The sequence below is a fragment of the Dryobates pubescens genome, chromosome 15, assembly GCF_014839835.1.
Source record: "Dryobates pubescens isolate bDryPub1 chromosome 15, bDryPub1.pri, whole genome shotgun sequence".
Taxonomy (NCBI): Eukaryota; Metazoa; Chordata; class Aves; order Piciformes; family Picidae; genus Dryobates; species Dryobates pubescens.
The window spans coordinates 12,094,818-12,113,074 of NC_071626.1; the positions used below are offsets into that span (position 1 = coordinate 12,094,818).

General features: G+C 40.4%; 2 protein-coding genes across 2 annotated transcripts in view; one reads left to right on the top strand and one right to left on the bottom strand.

Moving 5' to 3' along the window:
• The window catches only part of APPL2 (adaptor protein, phosphotyrosine interacting with PH domain and leucine zipper 2), a 35,620-nt gene extending 33,504 nt beyond the window's left edge, over positions 1-2,116 (top strand). Inside the window, exon 21 of the mRNA XM_054167730.1 lies at positions 580-2,116. Coding sequence (XP_054023705.1) covers positions 580-708 — 129 coding nt within the window. The 3' untranslated portion in view covers positions 709-2,116. The remainder of the gene's footprint in view (positions 1-579) is intronic.
• Positions 2,117-4,113: 1,997 nt separating this feature from the next.
• WASHC4 (WASH complex subunit 4) overlaps positions 4,114-18,257 on the bottom strand; it is a 39,407-nt gene continuing 25,263 nt past the window's right edge. Inside the window, exons 23-34 of the mRNA XM_054168080.1 lie at positions 17,194-17,268; positions 16,332-16,436; positions 14,465-14,599; positions 13,541-13,649; positions 12,763-12,829; positions 11,965-12,051; positions 11,328-11,475; positions 9,823-9,919; positions 9,098-9,294; positions 7,982-8,075; positions 6,423-6,498; positions 4,114-5,686 (exon numbers count right to left, since the gene is read on the bottom strand). Of these exons, the coding sequence (XP_054024055.1) occupies positions 6,431-6,498; positions 7,982-8,075; positions 9,098-9,294; positions 9,823-9,919; positions 11,328-11,475; positions 11,965-12,051; positions 12,763-12,829; positions 13,541-13,649; positions 14,465-14,599; positions 16,332-16,436; positions 17,194-17,268 (1,182 nt within the window). The 3' untranslated portion in view covers positions 4,114-5,686; positions 6,423-6,430. The remainder of the gene's footprint in view (positions 5,687-6,422; positions 6,499-7,981; positions 8,076-9,097; positions 9,295-9,822; positions 9,920-11,327; positions 11,476-11,964; positions 12,052-12,762; positions 12,830-13,540; positions 13,650-14,464; positions 14,600-16,331; positions 16,437-17,193; positions 17,269-18,257) is intronic.

The window sequence follows — 18,257 nt, forward strand, 5'->3', positions numbered from 1 at the left end:
AAGCAAAGATTTCAAACACCCCCTCCCCCCCCCCCCCCCCCCCCCAAATAAACTGTGGGATGAAGCCCAGGTCCCACATGTTGCTGGTTCTGGTTTAGAAATGTGTGCTTTCCTCTCTCAGGGATTAAAACCAAGAGTGGTTTCCCACATCCAATGAATAGCAAAGTTGCCTAGCTTCTTGTAGGTAAATTTTGTATAGATTAAGATGTGACACTAATATGTTATAAGTTGCTATACAGTGTTGCTGCTAAGACTTCAGAGCAAGCTGGGGAAATGAGCTTTTAGTCACAGGCAATAAGCACAGGTATCATTTAGAGCTATTTTTTCCCTTGTTTTACAGCAATTCTATCAATGCCAGATCAGAACAGCAAATCGAAAGGCTCCAAATAATGATGACTTTTTTGTCTTGTATACCCAAGGGGCAATTTTACTGAACCTAAAGGGATTGTTTCAGACCATTAGACTTAAAGATATAATTTTAAAAAATAAAATTGCAAAACCTTAACCAGAAGCACTGGGAAAGCTGTTGTGCTCCTCACTGATTGCTGCAGCCTGCTGAACTCTTGTGGTTTTCTTCAGGACCCAGAAGCGTTGGCCCAGCTAATGAAGTCTGTGCCATTCACAAACGATGGAAAGTTCGTGCTGCTGAATGATCAGTCAGAAGAGGATGGAACCATACATGAAGAAGGGGAGGAGTCAGAAGCATAAAACCTGCAGCCTGTGCAGGAACAGGAGGCATCATTTTGCAAAGATTGCTGGGTTTCTGTCACCTGCACACACAGGAGGCCGGATTCTCAGCCTGCCAGAGCACGCCAGCTGACCTTGCAGTGGCAGTTCCTCGGTTTACAATGGCACAACAGACTTGGCCTCCAAGGCTTTCTGCATTTGTGAATGTTAGGATATTGATGTGTCTGGGAAGATGACAATCTTTGGGAATGTTTCAGGGTTAGCCCCTTGCTAAGAGGTAGCTTGGACAGCACAGCTGTCAGCCACAAAGGGTTAATGTCATTTCTTCAGATTTACACGGTGAGCAGCCTACAGTTCCACTGAAACTAGTTCAAGCTGTAAGCTGTCAGCTCCTTTAACAAATATCAGGCCTCAGATTTCCTACCATAGTCAATTTTCATACTTTGCATGAGTATGTGCATCTGAATGAAGGTTAAAAATGCACTATTTACTTTATTTTCAGATGAAGTTATTTTTAGCGTAGTTTAAGCATAACAAGATTTCTCTTTTGTGCTAGCCTATTTACAGAACAATTTGTGAAACACTAAATTCTTCCTATTAATATAATCTATTTTTATATTGCACCTAGAATAAGCTTAGAAAAAAGCCAAGTGCCTACTCTTACCTTTGTGGGGGACCACACTCACAGGTCCTGTAATTAAATAATGGACATAATGTACCTCCTTGATTATTCTAAATACCACTGACATGCAAACATCAGCGGCAGTCCAATGTGGCATGGTAGCTGTGTGCAGTTTTCCTGGGGTTAGACTTCTTACAAGTTAAGTTGCCAGAGATGATAAATGTAGGACACATAAGTACTTTTATATTGAGTATTCTTTGTATTTTTAACTTCAGTGACACGCAACAGCTGCGTCTACCAGCAATCTTTGATTTTAAGAACCTGAGCAATAAACCGCTAGATTTTAAGTCTACAGTTACTGACTAGTCTCATAGTACCTTCCTGAAACTGGACAGTGCAGAGATTTGGCTAAGTATAGATATTTTTTTCTCCCATCCAGTTTAACCTGAAAACATAAGAAAATGTACTTTGCAAGAGCAAACAAAAATAAACAGTAGTTAGGGAGTGGGGGATGTGGGGAGGTATAATTGTGGCGTGGTTTATATTAATCAAGGTAAGGTAACTGGAACAAATTCCTCAAGCTTATTTTAACCTCTTCTCAGTCACTTAGTAGGAATCTAGATTTTCTGTAAGCAGAATCTGCTACAGCAGCTGAAAGAACCCAGATTGCAAGTGTTTGACATGGGGTAAGTTCAGTTTAGCTGGCAGGTGAATGTTTAAAAGCACCATGGAAGAAAACTGTTAGTAACTGACACAAGGCCTTCTTTGTAAATAAAAGCTGAAACTGTCTCATTAAAAGCTTTACATCTGCTGAACGGATCTTATTGAAGACACTAAGAATGAGGTTCTTAAAATTGCATTTATTAACACAGTTTTATGTACATAATGTTCTCCACTCACAAACCAGAGACCGAGGTAATAAAATACCCTTTTGTACAATGAGTTAAGGAAACATAAGCATTACATTTGGTCCTTTGTACCTGAGAAGCTGAAAACAGCTGTTGTTGATGGACACCAGATGAAAACTCAAATTTAATTCTGATAACAAACCAGCTTAGGAGCTCCAGAATCTGCCCTTCAGCACCAGCAGTTCACTTCCCAGTGAAACACAGACCATTTGGCTGCTGCCAGGGCCATCACTTGTCACTAGTCAAAGCCTCCGAGTTGGGCATCAGCTGTGTTCTGCTCCCTCTAACCAGGGTGCTGCAAGGAGGTAGGGCTGAGAAAGAGACTGGCCTGGAGCCTGTTCTGCCCCTGTTTTGAAGGAAAAATCCCTTGAGATCTCATGTCCCTGCCCCAAAGTCATCATCCTTGCTTTACTTTTTATTAGCTCTAGGAATTTTGAGTCAGCACATTTGGTTTAGTTAGGGGTTTTGTTTTAGCTCCATTGTCTCCAAACAACTAATTAGGGTCCATTTTGTTCCTATAATCAGAACAGAAAGGCAAAAGCAATAAAAACAGTAGTAGCACCACAGCAAGCAGTCTGCACCCCTTCCACTTCCTTGTGGGGGTAAAAAGGGATTTGATGCAATTCTGACACAGAGGGATACGTGACACCACATCCAGGACCCACCTTGCCCTTTAGATGAGGAAAGCTTTCTGTGTGTATAGACTGCTACATGGCAAAAAGAAAGAAGGAAATACAAACTACAATCCTGTATTAGCAAGAATAGTTCTATTAGCACTGTACATACTTGTGTCTGTATGTATTTTTGTGACATACAGCATTTATGTCTGTTAGGAACTTTGTATGAATCTTGAATGCAATCACACAGCACTTAGAGGATGGCCAAGGGATCAGGCCCAGCCAGCATGGGTTTAGGAAGGGCAGGTCCTGCCTCACCAACCTGATCTCCATCTATGACCAGGTGACCCGCCTGGTGGATGTGGGGAGGCCTGTGGATGTAGTCTACCTGGACTTCAGCAAGGCCTTTGACACTGTCCCCCACAACAAACTCCTGGCCAAGCTGTCAGCTCGTGGCTTGGACAGAAGCACACTGTGATGGGTTATGAACTGGCTGGAGGGCCGAGCCCAGAGAGTGGTGGTGAATGGTGCCACATCCAGCTGGCAGCCAGTCACTAGTGGTGTGCCCCAGGGATCAGTACTGGGCCCCATGCTCTTTAACATCTTTACTGATGATCTGGACGAGGGCATTGAGTCCATCATCAGTAAATTTGCTGACGACACCAAGCTGGGGGCAGGAGTTGATCTGCTGGAGGGTAGAGAGGCTCTGCAGAGGGACCTCGACAGGCTGGGCAGATGGGCAGAGTCCAACGGCATGAGATTTAACACGTCCAAGTGCTGGGTTCTGCACATTGGCCACAGCAACCCCATGCAGAGCCAGGCATAGAGGGACCTGGGGGTACTGGTCAATGGTAGGCTGAACATGAGCCTGTAGTGTGCCCAGGCAGCCAAGAGGGCCAACAGCATCCTGGCCTGCATCAGGAACAGTGTGGCCAGCAGGAGCAGGGAGGTCGTTCTGCCCCTGTACACTGCACTGGTTAGGCCACACCTTGAGTACTGTGTCCAGTTCTGGGCCTCTCAGTTTAGGAAGGATGTTGACTTGCTGGAATGTGTCCAGAGAAGGGCCACAAATTTGGTGAGGGGCTTGGAACACAAGCCCTATGAAGAAAGACTGAGGGAGCTGGGGTTGCTTAACCTGGAGAAGAGGAAGCTCAGTGGAGACCTTATTGCTCTCTACAACTACCTTAAGGGAGGTTGTAGACAGGCAGAGGTTGGTCTCTTCTCCCAGGCAACCAGCACCAGAACAAGAGGACACAGTCTCAAGCTGCACCAGGGGAGGTTTAGGCTGGAGGTGAGGAGGAAGTTTTACACAGAGAGAGTGATTGCCCATTGGAATGGGCTGCCAGGGGAGGTGGTGGAGTCACCATCATTGGAGGTGTTCAGGAGGAGACTTGATAGGGTGCTTGGTTGCATGGTTTAGTTGATTAGGTGGGTTGGATAATAGGTTGGACGTGATGATCTTGAAGGTCTCTTCCAACCTGGTTTATTCTATTCATTCAGGTCTCCCAGATTAAACAGGGTTCTATAAAAACTGGCTTAATGTCTTTCCTGTGGAACTTCCATTACCAGAACCACATGAATTTGTTACCCACCACACATATAGGAAAATGCACAATTCAATTTATGTTCAGCTGCAACGCATTGCCCATCCCAGTGTCCTTCCAAAAATAGAGATGAAGAAAACACAAGTGCAGATTTTGTTAGAGCACAGGTAATGCCCTGACTGCACACCAGCTACTCAAGCACCTCCATCCCAGGGGAAGCAAACACCATCTGTACATGCTGGGGAAGAAGGAGATGAAGTTCTTGGCTTGGGGTGGCCAAGTGCTGAAGTGAATTCAGGTGAGATAGGAAGATGGAAATAGGTGCACTGCAATTGCAACAGCATGGAAATGAGCAGCAGCAGCAGCTAGAATGCTGATCCCAGCACTACTGCTGAGAGGGTTCAGTGGGGGCACAATTTGGTCAAAAAGTGTACACAAATTACAAAACAAAAAAGAAAAAGCAAAAATACAAATCAAATAATGCAGCATTCTTTAGGGCACTCTCTGCAGTTACAATGAATTAAAAGCTTTAGTGAGCCCAGCTGATTTAAACAGCCCATGAAGCTTCTGTGCCATGTTCTCAGAAACAACAAAAGGACTTCCATATCAGGCTGGCTTTTCCAGTTGCAACAAAACATGTCCCAGCTTTCTGAAGTGACTGGCAAGAAAGTGCAAATCAGGAGTACATCAGGAACTGTCTTAACCAGGGACCCAAGGGTGGGTGGAATTGCCCTTTTGTAATTAGAGGAGATGAAAGAAGCTAGCAAGTATGGTCTAAAAATACAGTTAGGAGTGCCAGAAAAAACCCAAAGGTAATTCTCAGCTGGACCGGAGTAGTTTATTGTTATTAGTAAGAGTTAGAAGTGTGTTATATTCTGGGAGATTAAAACACAACTGTATCTTTTAATGAAAGTGGTGTTTACTTTTAAGCTAGGTCTAGCTACTTAAGTTAGGGATCTGAGTAACTCTTGCACAACCTAGAACCTCTACTTGCAGGCATTAACAGATGTTACATTTATACAGAGTTCTCACAGTGTTCAGCAGTTTCTGAAGCCTGCAGTGCAATTATTGTTAATAACCAGGCATGTAAGACTATGAACAACACAGACAGTACAACAGACCTACAAAGGCTAGGAAATGCAGAATTGAGGCTGCAACTTGCCATTAGGCACAATGTATCCATGAACTGTAAGATCACTTGATAGTTACAGACACCCATCACACACAGTGTCTGGTCATAAAAGGAAGAGCTGATTGTGGTTCTGTCTTGGCTCTGGATTTCCTTACGTCTGTGGATGCAAATCAGACCTTCGGTATGAAATGAGAAGTAATTTATTATGTTAACTTTCCTTGTTTTCCCATTGTCTGCTATGAGGGGAGGGGGAACACAGCAAGGGTAAATAAATGCCTGGCTGGACTTTAAGGTCCCTCAGGGCAAATATTATCTCTAGTGATAATAAGGGTTCATGGAATAAATCCTTACTCAGGATTTCCATTGCATGTACTAGCTTTAGCATACACTCACAACATACACTGTTAGACCTGCAGTGTAATCTGTGACTGCATTAAATACAAAGGAACCACTTAAAAAATATCTCCATTAGTTTTTGGACAACAGGATACACAAGATACCCAACTGAATCAAGGTTCTTTCTGATGAACAAATGCACAAGTTGAACTCCAAGACCGATGGTCCATGAGGGGTTTTTTTAGGTTATGTTAGAGATGCAAGAATGCATCTAAAAATTAGTGATTTCTTTTTTTGTCTTCACATCTGTACTTCAAAGTAACTACTTCCAAGGACAACATTTTATATAACTATCTTCAGTTTAAAGAAAGTGCTGTAAATAATGCCAACTCCTGAAAAATAGGAGATTCTGCAAGAAATATAGACAAACATAGACCTAGCCTCACTGGGTGCTAGTACACTACATTTCCTCTTGGGTTTAGCAGAGCAATTAAATCAAATCTAGAGCTTTTACCCCTACAGAGCATTATCGGTAACAACAAGAACATGATTATTTAATTAAGTAATCACCCATACCAACCACATCATTTCACAACAGGATCAGCAGGTGCAGAAGTAGAAAGGTCTCCATTGCTTGCTTTAACAGATTCTTCTAGAAAACAATAAACCATGGATAATGTTTAACATTTTATCCAAGGCCATATAAACGAAGGCTTAGCACATATATTAAGCTGATGTCGTAATATCGTTGATACAGCATACTGTAGTCAGCATAGGGAAACTGACCTTGCAGCACCAAGGGTCCTGGCCCTCTGAAGAAATCAACTACCTGGGGTGAAAGGTTTTTTCTATCAGAAGAACTTGTCTAAAGATTACATGCATGTGTTCACACATTTTGCACCGTCCAAGTCTCATGGTATAAGGGCCATGTTCAAAACTTCACCTTCATTTCAAACTTCTCTCACCACAAAGCACATTTTTCAGGGAACCAAACACTGCTCATAACAGTGAGCCTTTAACCTAAAATAGAACGAACTGATGTTCCACAGAATGCTGTGCTTACAATGCCAGGGTAATGTGCCTGTTCTTAGTCACCACAATGCTGGTAGCTGCTTTTTTTCTTTTGAGGTGAGCTATTATTTGAGCAACTTCACTGAAAATGATCAAATACAAAATTTATCCTAAAAGACTTCTTTCTTTGTGAGCTATTTTTTTTAACTAGTGCAGAAGAAAACTCATCCTTGGCTCCAGTGGCTGTAATCTCATCATTTGTCAGAACTGCTACTGGAAAATCATTTAGCGATTGCACTTTTAATATACTGCTCTCTGACTTTTTAAGTAACTTGTGACTGATCTGCACTCCTTGTGTATCTTAGTCCTTGGGAGCATTCTCATTGCTTTGAGGATAGCTTTCCCATATCCAGAAGAATCTTCCAAAATTCATGACAGTCAATAAACAGGCAGGAATATAAAGCACAAAAAAGACCCATGGCACCTAGTCAGGAGACCCACATAACAAATGAAGATCTTACCCTTTGAACAGAACACAATGGTAGACCAAAGCATACCACAAATAGCTGCATGTCACTTACAGTATCTACATCATCTGCCTACCTACACTGAAAAACAGCTGGTAAACAACAAGTGCAAAACAATTTATGTCCCACCAGTTAGGGGTGTGCAGAAAAAAGTCTGTCACTGTGAAAATTGGTGATTGAGGAGGTAAATATGATGCTGAAGTTACTGAATTTATTATTACTGTTGCAAATATGCAATTGTCTCTGTTCCAGTTTTTTTTTTAGTTTGTTTTTTTGGGTTTGTTTGTTTGTTTTAGTGGGGGGTGGAGGGTGTGTGTTTGTTTGGTCAACTGGTTTTTCTTTGTTTCCCTCCAGAAGCCCATCCTGAAATTCACCCATTGTAGAGAAGGCCTCTGCTACGAGTGGTTCTTGACTCCTCACCCTTGACTCCATAAAATCTCTGGAATGCTAAATCAACCTGCTAACAAGAAAGCAGCTATGGGAGGGAAAAAAGCCGGGGGGGGAGGAAATAAAACATTATATATATACACACACACCTCCCCTATTAAACCACACACTCTCATGAGCCAAAATATTCTACATATAGCATTCACTCACCTTCTTTCTTTTCCTGGCTTTCTTCTGCTGCAGTTTTATCTGCTCTGAAAAAAATTCTTGCGCTACTTAGTGAGAAATAAAGGAGTTCAAATTCCTGATGGAAAAGATACAGAAGAGGAGTGTTAATGTATCATGAGAATGAATGTGTAGCTAGATACCAATGAAATTTTTCAGAAGCAACTACATTTCAGTATCCAAACCCCTTAAATGTTTGTGAAAACCCTCCTCCATTCCTAACTTGTCTGCATGCATTTTACTCGGGAAATGCCATCCAAAATCATTAAAGGGTGATTTAAGCAAAGCAGCATCAGTGCAGTAAATCTGTCACTAATCCACTGGGGCTGCAAAGGAGGTTTGTAGCAGCAGTGAGAATTTGGAGCAGCCTGCCCATAGAAAAATCATTCGAGCCAGTAATTTAAATGGCCACAAGCTTGAGCAGTTTCTGAACAAGGCCCTGCGATGTGACTTTTTTTAACAAGAGGCCCAAACAGTGCACACTCATGGGAGCCATGAGGACACTACAGAGGGCTTTATCCATTTCAACAACAGAAAGTAGTTATGGTCTGTTTGTAAACGGCTAGCTGCAGATCTGTCCCAGAGCCTCCTCACATCAAAAGGCGGGAGGAGAAAGCACGCAAGACAACAGTGCACGTTTACAGCACTGATAAAAATCTGAACTGCTGTGCTTCAAAATTCAAATGCATCTTTTTCCTGTTTGACAGATGGTGCATCATTCAACTTAGTAACTCAGAACTGACAGCCGAGCAACCCTGAGGGCTCAAAGTGTTAGGTAAAAGTTTTTGTTACAAAAAATGTAACTAAAAAGTCATTATCTTCTATCAGAGCATTTAGGTTTTAGTTGCACTAGATTTCAAACACCATGGGACAAAAACTTTCAATCAATCAGGCCAAGTTCCTGGCTCACTCAGATACTACAAGCACTTACATCATCATCTTTGGATCACACACCTCAAGTCTTCATACTCATTTTGCATTGAGGCTGTCAGACAATGCTCTTTTTGCTCTTCATAAGCTCCCTCAGAAACAAATACCTGGATTGTGATGGGTAAGTGCAGAACTCAGTAAAGAACAGGTACCTATAGACCCATGCTATACCTGTAAACAAACTTCCAGTCGCTTGTGGGTAAGGTTCATAGTTTGCAGTAGTTTTTCATCTTGATTAGTGGACTGCACATTCTGTTGCTTAGCTACTGCTCTTATTTCCTTCACGTACTTTTCTCTAACAGACTGGAACCAGTGAAGAGAATCAAATTCCTGGTACTGATCCAAAAGCTTCAGAATGTAGGCCACACCTACAGGCATTAACAAACCAGGTACCAATGTCAACATGTAAGTCAGGAAACATTTTGTGGATGTCTTCAATGGGTCAGCCTTAAGTTGGTAACTCTCACGCAAATAAAATTTAAACGGCAGTTCGTTTACACTTAAGCCTAACAGGGGGAAAAAAAGTATCACAATGAAGTACTTCAGTTTTTAAAAATCTCTCAACTTATCCAAAGACTTGCTTATCTCCTCATCTGATGAGATTCATGAGCTTGAAAGACATCGGGGAGCACCAACATACAACAAAACTGTCTGCACCCACACTCACCTATTCCATGGTTAGGAGTTTCTGAACACAACAGTAGCCCTCAAATCCACTGTGCTGAAGCCAAGACAACTTAGATTTAAATCACAGAATTTTTGATCATGTGTGCATATATATATAATGAAAAACCTAAACTTTCTTGCTATTGTTACTGATGTCTATAATTATATGCATAAACACAACTTGTCTTACATTGGCTTACCCAAAGGTCAGTCAGTGTGGCAAAACTTACCCATGGCAAACCCATCATCAGTGAAAGCTGCTCCACTTTTGTTCTTCTTATTCAATTTCTCTTTGCAACTGATTGAATGCTCCACAAAATTGAGGGTCTGAAAGATTGAGAAGCTGTCTTAGAATCACCAGGAGAGACTGAGGATTTTTTTTGATATCTACATGCATGCAGTTACCTAGAATTCCATGCCCAAAACTGCTAACTGTGTCTCCCACCATTTGGCACTTTGGTCTGAAAGCTTGCCATCCTTATAGATTTATTTTTTTTTGGCAGCAAGTAAATTAAGCTTTGAGAACCATTTGCATATACATAAGTGAAAAAACAAAGGTACACCTTCATCCTCACTGGTTTTGTCACTCTTAATACTCTCTATTCCCTTGGTGATCACGAGAGGTACACATGTAAAGAAGAGTAATTAAAGTAGCCCAGGTTCCTGGAACCAGTGTTTTAAAGCTACAGTATGTTGTTACACTCCATTTACAAAACAGCAAAAATATTTCAGTTTTACATTTAAGATGGTTCAGCAACAGAACCAGTTAGTAACATCAAGCAATGGGTATGTGTTTGCATACTATTCCTGAGATATGGAAATGTGTGTATAAACTACAACTTCTCAAAGACTGATATGTGTTTCAAATTTGACTACAACAAAATGCACTTAACTACACTACAATAGTTTAATCCTGATATTGTACTTAGCAGAAAACTCCACAAATGTGAAGGAAAAAGAACAAAACCAAGTATGTGTCAGGAGCCTTTACTTCCCCTCACTTCCATCACCCTGATGTACCTGTCAGCCTCATGTTAATGGCTCACTTACATTCCAAAATTAGTTTCTAAAATGGGATGTTACACAATTGAACTGCTTCCAAATGCTCAGAATACTGCACAAGTGTCAATCACCTCAAATCAGTTGCACTCTTTCTAAACAAAGCGTATTAGCAAAAGCAAGTTCACTTCCAACAGAGTGCCCCAGTTTTACTGCATTAGAACATGATGTTAAAAGACCCTAAAGATAACTAATGCAATTCTGAAAGAGTACACACACACACAAGAGAGGGAGGAAGAACATGGTTTTAAACTCCCTCCATCCCTGCTCTTCTCATTCCTCCTTTTTTATCTTGGCTTTTCCAAATTTGATTCAAATAGGAGTGGTAATTTCGCCCTTGTCTTTTGGGTGCTAGTAGATGAATTGATGTAAATAAGCATGGCTTTGGACAACTGCCAACAAAGCTACACTTAAAATGAGTTGATTAGATAATGTTGGACTCTATCTCAAAGGTCTTTTCCAACCTGGTTAACTCTATTCCATTCTATTCATGTTATTGTCCCTTTTTACTTATATGTATGATGTTCTGCAATGAATTCACTGAAGTCCATTACATTTATCTGGATTTTTCAGAAAGAAAGGAGTATTAGGCTGTTGAGTAGCATATTCAAGACACTTAACTGATCTGATACATTTTTTAAAACCCAAGCTCTGGTAGCACAGTGCAAATACCAACCAGTGGGGGAACAATTATGTAGAAGTTCCGCAAGTGCATGTTCTTTGGGCTGCGGAACTCGGGAGCAAACACATCCACCAGCATTTTGAAGTACTCCGTTCCTTCTGCAAAGTTGCGTGTGAGGTCACTGAGAACAGAGTCCAACTGCCTGCAAAGAATAAGCACCATGTTAGCTGCTTTCTGCTAGAAGTTTCTTTGCTTACTAACCCCTTGGGCTAGCAACCTTTGGCTACACATACAATCCAGTACATTTAGTGTGTCTGAGATTACACCCTGCCCCTACGGCCACCTTAAATTATCTTTCTTGACTTATTTCCCAAAAAAGGTCTATGAACACCTAAAGCCCTAAACATGATAACAGCAGGTGTCAGACATGGTGAAGAAAGCTTGTTAATCTTTAAGCCACAAAGATTTTATCACGAAAGCAACCTCTAACAGTACAAGTGGCTCTTTGTATGATTAAAACAACTGCTTTTGTTTCCTCTTTAAAGAGCAAATATTTTTGCATAAAGTCAGTTAACTTTCAACACACATGCACACACACAAATGCAACTAATAGCTACTCTTATAACTTTAAAATGACAGTTCTCCCATCCTATCCCTGCCCTAGAGCCTCAAAATCATGATGTTAGGGTACCTTGCTGCTTTTTGTGTTTCTTCTGAAAGTCCTTCCTCTTTCACCAGCTCTTCGAAGTTAACAATGTCTTCCAGATCAGGAACAAACCTGAACAATTACTCTATGTTAGGATAATGCTCAATTGTCTATGGTCACTGGAGCACCTAGTAGAACTTACACATTTAGTCAACTAAGCCTTCTGGGCTCAAACTACTTACTTGAAGTTATATCATATCTGCTGTACCCTTCTCATCCAGACACTCTTACATTGTCTTCCAAATGCTCAAAAAATTCTTTGTACTTATGGCTTTGCCATGCTACCCTCTCCTCTCTCTAGCACTTGCTGCCCTTGATAACTGTAAGTTTACTATCATTTGGAAGAAAACCAACCATTTCTTTGTATACAAAATTCACTGTGTTTTAATGACCTTATATGAACAGAGACAATAACTCTAGACAAAAAGAGGTCTCAATAAAATGTTTTTTCCATGTTGCTTAAAGGCTTGCACTGTATTTTGCTTTAATGCATCCTCAAAGTGATTAACATCAGGAATTACTGACTTAAGGACTAATAATTTACATGTGTATTCCATTAACTCTCCTGCAGCATTTTTCCATAGAATGTTTGATTTCAGTGGCATAAGGCAGTGCTTGCACACTTCTGGATTACAATACTGGTTTTGATAACGCCTCTTAAATGAAGGCATAAAAATGGATCTTTCTGAAATTTATGGAGGAAGGGTAAGAACCTAGGGAATATCAGTGTGAACAAGGAGGAAAAGTATAAAAGAGAACAAATATCAACATTTGTGGAAGTACCTAATTGCACTACTACAGCAGTGAAGTCCACCAGATCTTATCATTTGTACATATCCCATAGCGTTGCCTTTAAAAACAAGAGGAAAAAAAGAGAAGGAAGTTGTAATTACTTAAATATACACACTCTTCATAACTCCCATAAAGCTCTGACATCTAAGTTGCCATATATTCCTGGCAAATAAATTGTTCTGAAAGTCAAGTTGAAAAAAAAAAAAGTTGCACTGAATCCCAGCATCAAAAGTCTCTGCAGAGAAGTAACACACAAAGGCATCACCTAGCAAGGTCATGCTCCCTCTTGTGATAGTGTTAAATGTCAAAGAAACTCTTTCCACTGGCCACATTAAACACTTGCACGTTCAAATCAGCCCTGCACGCCTACAGCATCATTGGCTGGAAACACCATTGTAATGTTGTGCATCACTGCAAGTTACTTCAGCTGGATATGTGGCCACTTTCTGAAATACATGATCTTAAGAGTACTATTTTTTTTACTAGGAAATACATTCAATCTGGTTAGAAGTCAGTTCTATAACATAATTAACTTAAAATGGTAGAGGCATCTATGCAGGCTGTAGCTCTATTTCAGATTAAGACATGCAAGGGTGATTTCTATGTAATTAGATGAGGATATTTATTTCACAAGGAGTACTGCTGCTTTCCATCTGACTAGACTTAAATCTAGTCTTTTAGCCTCAGCGAAACATTCCATTGCTTGATGATGAGGATATCTTTTCCATGTCATAACCCTTAGAACTTTGTTTCAGGTAGCATTTCATACCAATCTGGCTTATGAGTTGTCTGAACTGGTCAAGATAGCTCTGGCCATCCGGGGTTATTCCAAGTTTTCTGATGCCACGGTTGAATTTCTCTGCTCTTTCAAAAGGATACTAGAAAAACATTGTAGAAGAATTTGTAAGCATAACGATCCATCTGCAATTATTTACTTTTTCCATCATGACAATCCCATTTGCAGTGTACTCCCACCTCACACATCTACAGGTACAGCTGCTTTTTTTTATCAATTATACACGTGTCTGTCTACATTAATTCACAAAAGTAACTTGGCTGAGACAGTTCTGCAAGCCGAGAAGTGAAACAGAATTGTTACTGTGAACTAGAGACTGCTCCTGAAAGAAATAAACACTTGACACACAGTGTGCGTCACAAGGAAGCTGGAAGTGTGTTTTACTAAATACATTGTCTCTCACCCAGCATGGAAAATCATAGTCTGGTCTCCAAATTGAATAAGCTTATGATTCAAAAACGGCACTGCTTGAGCATGATTTGGGTGAAAAGTTTCAAATCTCCAACAGACCATGACTCCATCACATCATTGTTTTCAGGTCACTGAGAAAATTGTTTTATCCAACCTCATATTTAGAAAGCAGTCAAAACAGAGCCACAGAATGGTTTAAGTTGGAAGGGACCTTGAAGATTATCTAGTTAAAACACCCTCCACCATGGGCTGTGTCACTTCCCACTAGACCAGGTTGCTCAGGCCTGATCCAACCTGGCCTTGTATGAAACAAAGAATCCTTAATACAAACATTTCTAACAGTGCATTTTGCTAGGACAAAAGCTGTAGCATTGTCTGCAGATGCACACTTAAATAACAAGACCATTACAGGTCAGTGCACCCTCAGTCACAGGTAAGCAGCACTCTTTTGCCAAGGTACTTTCAGTCCTTCAAAAATTACTATACCTTGTGATCATTCTGATCCTTGACTTCCCTGAAGAATCTGATGTCTTTGATAAGCCTGGATTTGATATGTTCATCATACATAAACTGGCTGAAAATATAAAATTTTTTCCTCAAAAACTGGTATGTGAAGTTCACCTAGAAGAAAAGAAATAAAAAATGAAGACAGTTTGCAAAATAACAAGCATGCCTGGCAAGCTGTTTTCAGTAGATTATTCAGCATCTTGTACTTGGTTCCCTTCCATTTGTCATTCTCAACTTATCTTTTTAATTTTGCTTGTTTAGGAAGGCCTTTGCTCTTCCAGGAAGGGCAGAAGGCCTAACAGACAAGTACGTAAGAGGGACTAATGGACAGTTTCATGACCTTCCCTACACAGCCATTAGTTTATGTCTGGAATATCCTATAGATAACCTTTGAAAGCAATATAAACATTTCAAGTCAAAAAGGGAAGATGAACACAACTGTCTCAGTCAAGTTGTGGAATTTGTATTACCTCCTGTCATCTTTTCACTTCCTCAAAGTTTTCTGAAACACTTCTGTAATAGGCAGAAGCACACTTCAACCCTACACATCTCAACTACTTTTCCTGTCTGCACAACCAACTTTACTCACAATTAGTAGTGAATAAAGGTACAGCACCAGGAAATAAGGGAAGAGCATTTTTTGAGTAACTGAAGACCTCGTTCACACAAGAATAGTGCAAGGCAAATTATTTGCAACAGGGCAAAAAATTATGAAAACCTTGTTATTCTAGTAATTTCCATGTTTAAAGCAGTGACTTGAGAGTAGGTTTGAAATTTCAGCAAGGTTTTTTGCTTGGGTTTTTTGTTAAGTTTTTAAAAAATGTGTCTTATAAAGCCAAAAGAATGAGAAAAAGAAAACAGCACAGAGGCAGAAAGAAGTCGAGTAGCATATTGGAAAGCATCAACCTGAAAATACTTTTGGGACTGTGACCAGACTTGAGGACCACAATGACCAATTCCTGCCACAGCAGGCATGCCATTGAAGTGCCCTTATCTTCCCTGCAGAGGTAAATGCCTTCAGCTGATTACCATTTCCACCATTAGAAGCACTGCAGTAAGAAACTGAAGTCTTCCAATAAATGATCAGAAGTCTGTCACTGTGATTTTGCAAATTAAAGAGCTTAGCAATTACAAGAGGAACGCCAAAAATCAACATTGCATTTCTTCGAGATCCGTTTTAACTGCAGCAAAATCTGCCTACTGAGCATCAACAAGAAGAATCATAGAATCAATAAGGCTGGAAAAGACCTCAAAGATCAAGTCCAACCTGTCATCCAAGACCTCATGACTAACTAAGCCATGGCTTCAAGTGCCATGTCCAATCCCCTCGTGAACACCTCCAGGGATGGTGACTCCACCACTTCCCTGGGCAGAACACTCCAGTGGCCAACAACTCCTTCGGTGAAGCACTTTCTCCTCACCTTAAGCCTAAACTTCCCCTGGTGCAGCTTTAGACTGTGTCCTCTTGTTCTGGTGCTGGTTGCCTGGGAGAAACTTAGAGCATACTGATTTATGCAGGCAGCTTAGAAATAACAGTATTTTGCTGTGCTGGTTTGGTAAGCACTATTTATGATTACAAAAATTCAGAGTCCCACCAGAACATCTCTATCTTCTGCGATGTGCTTTCAGATGTCTTAATTTTTCCGCAGCAACTGGAATCAGCATAACTCTCAAAAGACTGCGATGTTGATCTGTGTTGTGTCCAACAACTGATTTATTAATGCATATTATTAATGCATTATTAAAACCATACAACCATGTAAACCGTTAGGAGATGCAAGAGCTTGGAGGCTTTTGTGCACTACCAAAAAGAAATCAATCCAACAGGGGTGCAAAAGATACTCACTGTTGTGTTCATGATTCCTGTTCCATGAGTCCGAATTGAATTAGCAATATGTCGGATATTGATGGTGTTCAGGTGTTTGTTATTACTTGTTCTTTCAATGAAGATCTGGGAGGCAGGAAGGGAAAAATAAAGTTCAGCCAAAACTGAGTCTCTGATAAATTATTCGTTTAGGTAGCGACTATCTTATTTCTGAGAGAAGCTAGTAACTGTTGACTGGGGAAAGAAGCAAGAAAATACAGCACATGTACAGTAGATTTTATCTGTTAGGTTCCATTTCTGCAAAGTGGTGATTCAACTATTTCAAGGCAGATGTTGCACCCAAACTTTCAATATATTGAGACTACATCCTACATTAATTGGCCTAAACTCTTTTGGCCCAAATAAATACCATGGAAATCAGTTCCACTGCTGAATTATGTGCCAAGAGAAAAAGTACTTCCTTTTAAGGAAGCCACTCATTTCATAATCAGCTCCTTATTCTCACGTTGTAAGAAACCACAAGAGGGTGTTCCCTATACACACCCCACACGTCATTCACTACTTTACCTCTCTGATAACCCACTTTCAGATAATCTTTTTCCCAATTTGAAAAATCATGTACTCGGTACACCCTTATGTAACAGCCAATTACCCTAGCTTCACAGGAGTACTTGACATCAAGTGATCCTGGTGCTTATACAACATTCTCTGAGACCTATTTACAGCATCCCCCCAAGATGTTTTTTCCAGAGCAGCAACAGCTACTTTACAGCTTATTATTAGGTAGGTACGGCTTGGGGGTTTCATGCTTGTGTATTACTCTATACTTCTCAAGGCCTTCAAACCAGAGCCACAGCCAGGAAAAGTGCAGGATATACCTTACCTGATTATTCAGATTGTAGAGGTAGCGGGATACAAAAACATGAATATTTCTCATGATTTCCAAAACATCCAGACCCTGAAACAATATTACCTTTTGAGAATTATTATGATAAAAATTCTCAAGAACTAGTGGCATGCCTAAGCAGTGCAGAAATACTATTTCTGTAGGCACTTCAAATTTTTTTAGAAAGCAATGGGTTTGCCTCACAAAATGAAGATTCTCCCAAGAATTTTTGTTCAGTCTGTAAGCCAATGCTTAGAGGAGGAAAAAAAACACAACCCTCAGCTTACATTTTAACATGTAGACTTCAGCTTATTTTTTTCCAACTTCCCCTGAAAGTAAGGAGTCTTCCAGTCCTTCAATCCTCCACAAGTCCCAATCAAAAACCACCAACAACAAAAAATACAGATTCAGCTGTTCACAGATTCTAAGGTTATTTTAAGTCTTGTATTTGAGACTTCTATAGACATATAGATTTCTAAAAGCATACAAACTTCTACAGAGAAATAAGCAACTACTTAAATCTCATATTGTTTCAAACAATCTGTCTAGAAGACAGAAGTTTTGTATATATGATAGGCTTTACAATTGTTTTGCTTAAGCGAGTCCCCTTACTATCATTCTGCTAATCAATCTATAGATTCTTTCCAATTGTGCCAAGATTTTTCTGAAGCTGGGGGCTATGGAGTATGGAGTGCCTCTGTTTTGAAGCAAAGCTCATGACAGAATTTTTGTTATGAAACAAGTATTGTGAAATTATTTAACTCTTTATAACAGTATGATGACCAAATGGAATCATCAAGCCATTTAGGCCGGAAAAGACATCTAAAGTCCAACATTCTACCTAACACCTCCATGATCACTAGACCACGTCCCAAAGTGCCACATCCACTCTTTTTAACATCTCTGGGCATGGTGACTCTGTCATCATCCTGGGCAGCCTGTTCCAATACCTTACCACTCTTTCATTAAAGAAATTCTTCCTAATATCCAATCTAAACATCCCCTGGCACAGCTTGTGGCCATTACCTGTTGTCCTGTCTGTCATTAGTGACCTGGGAGAA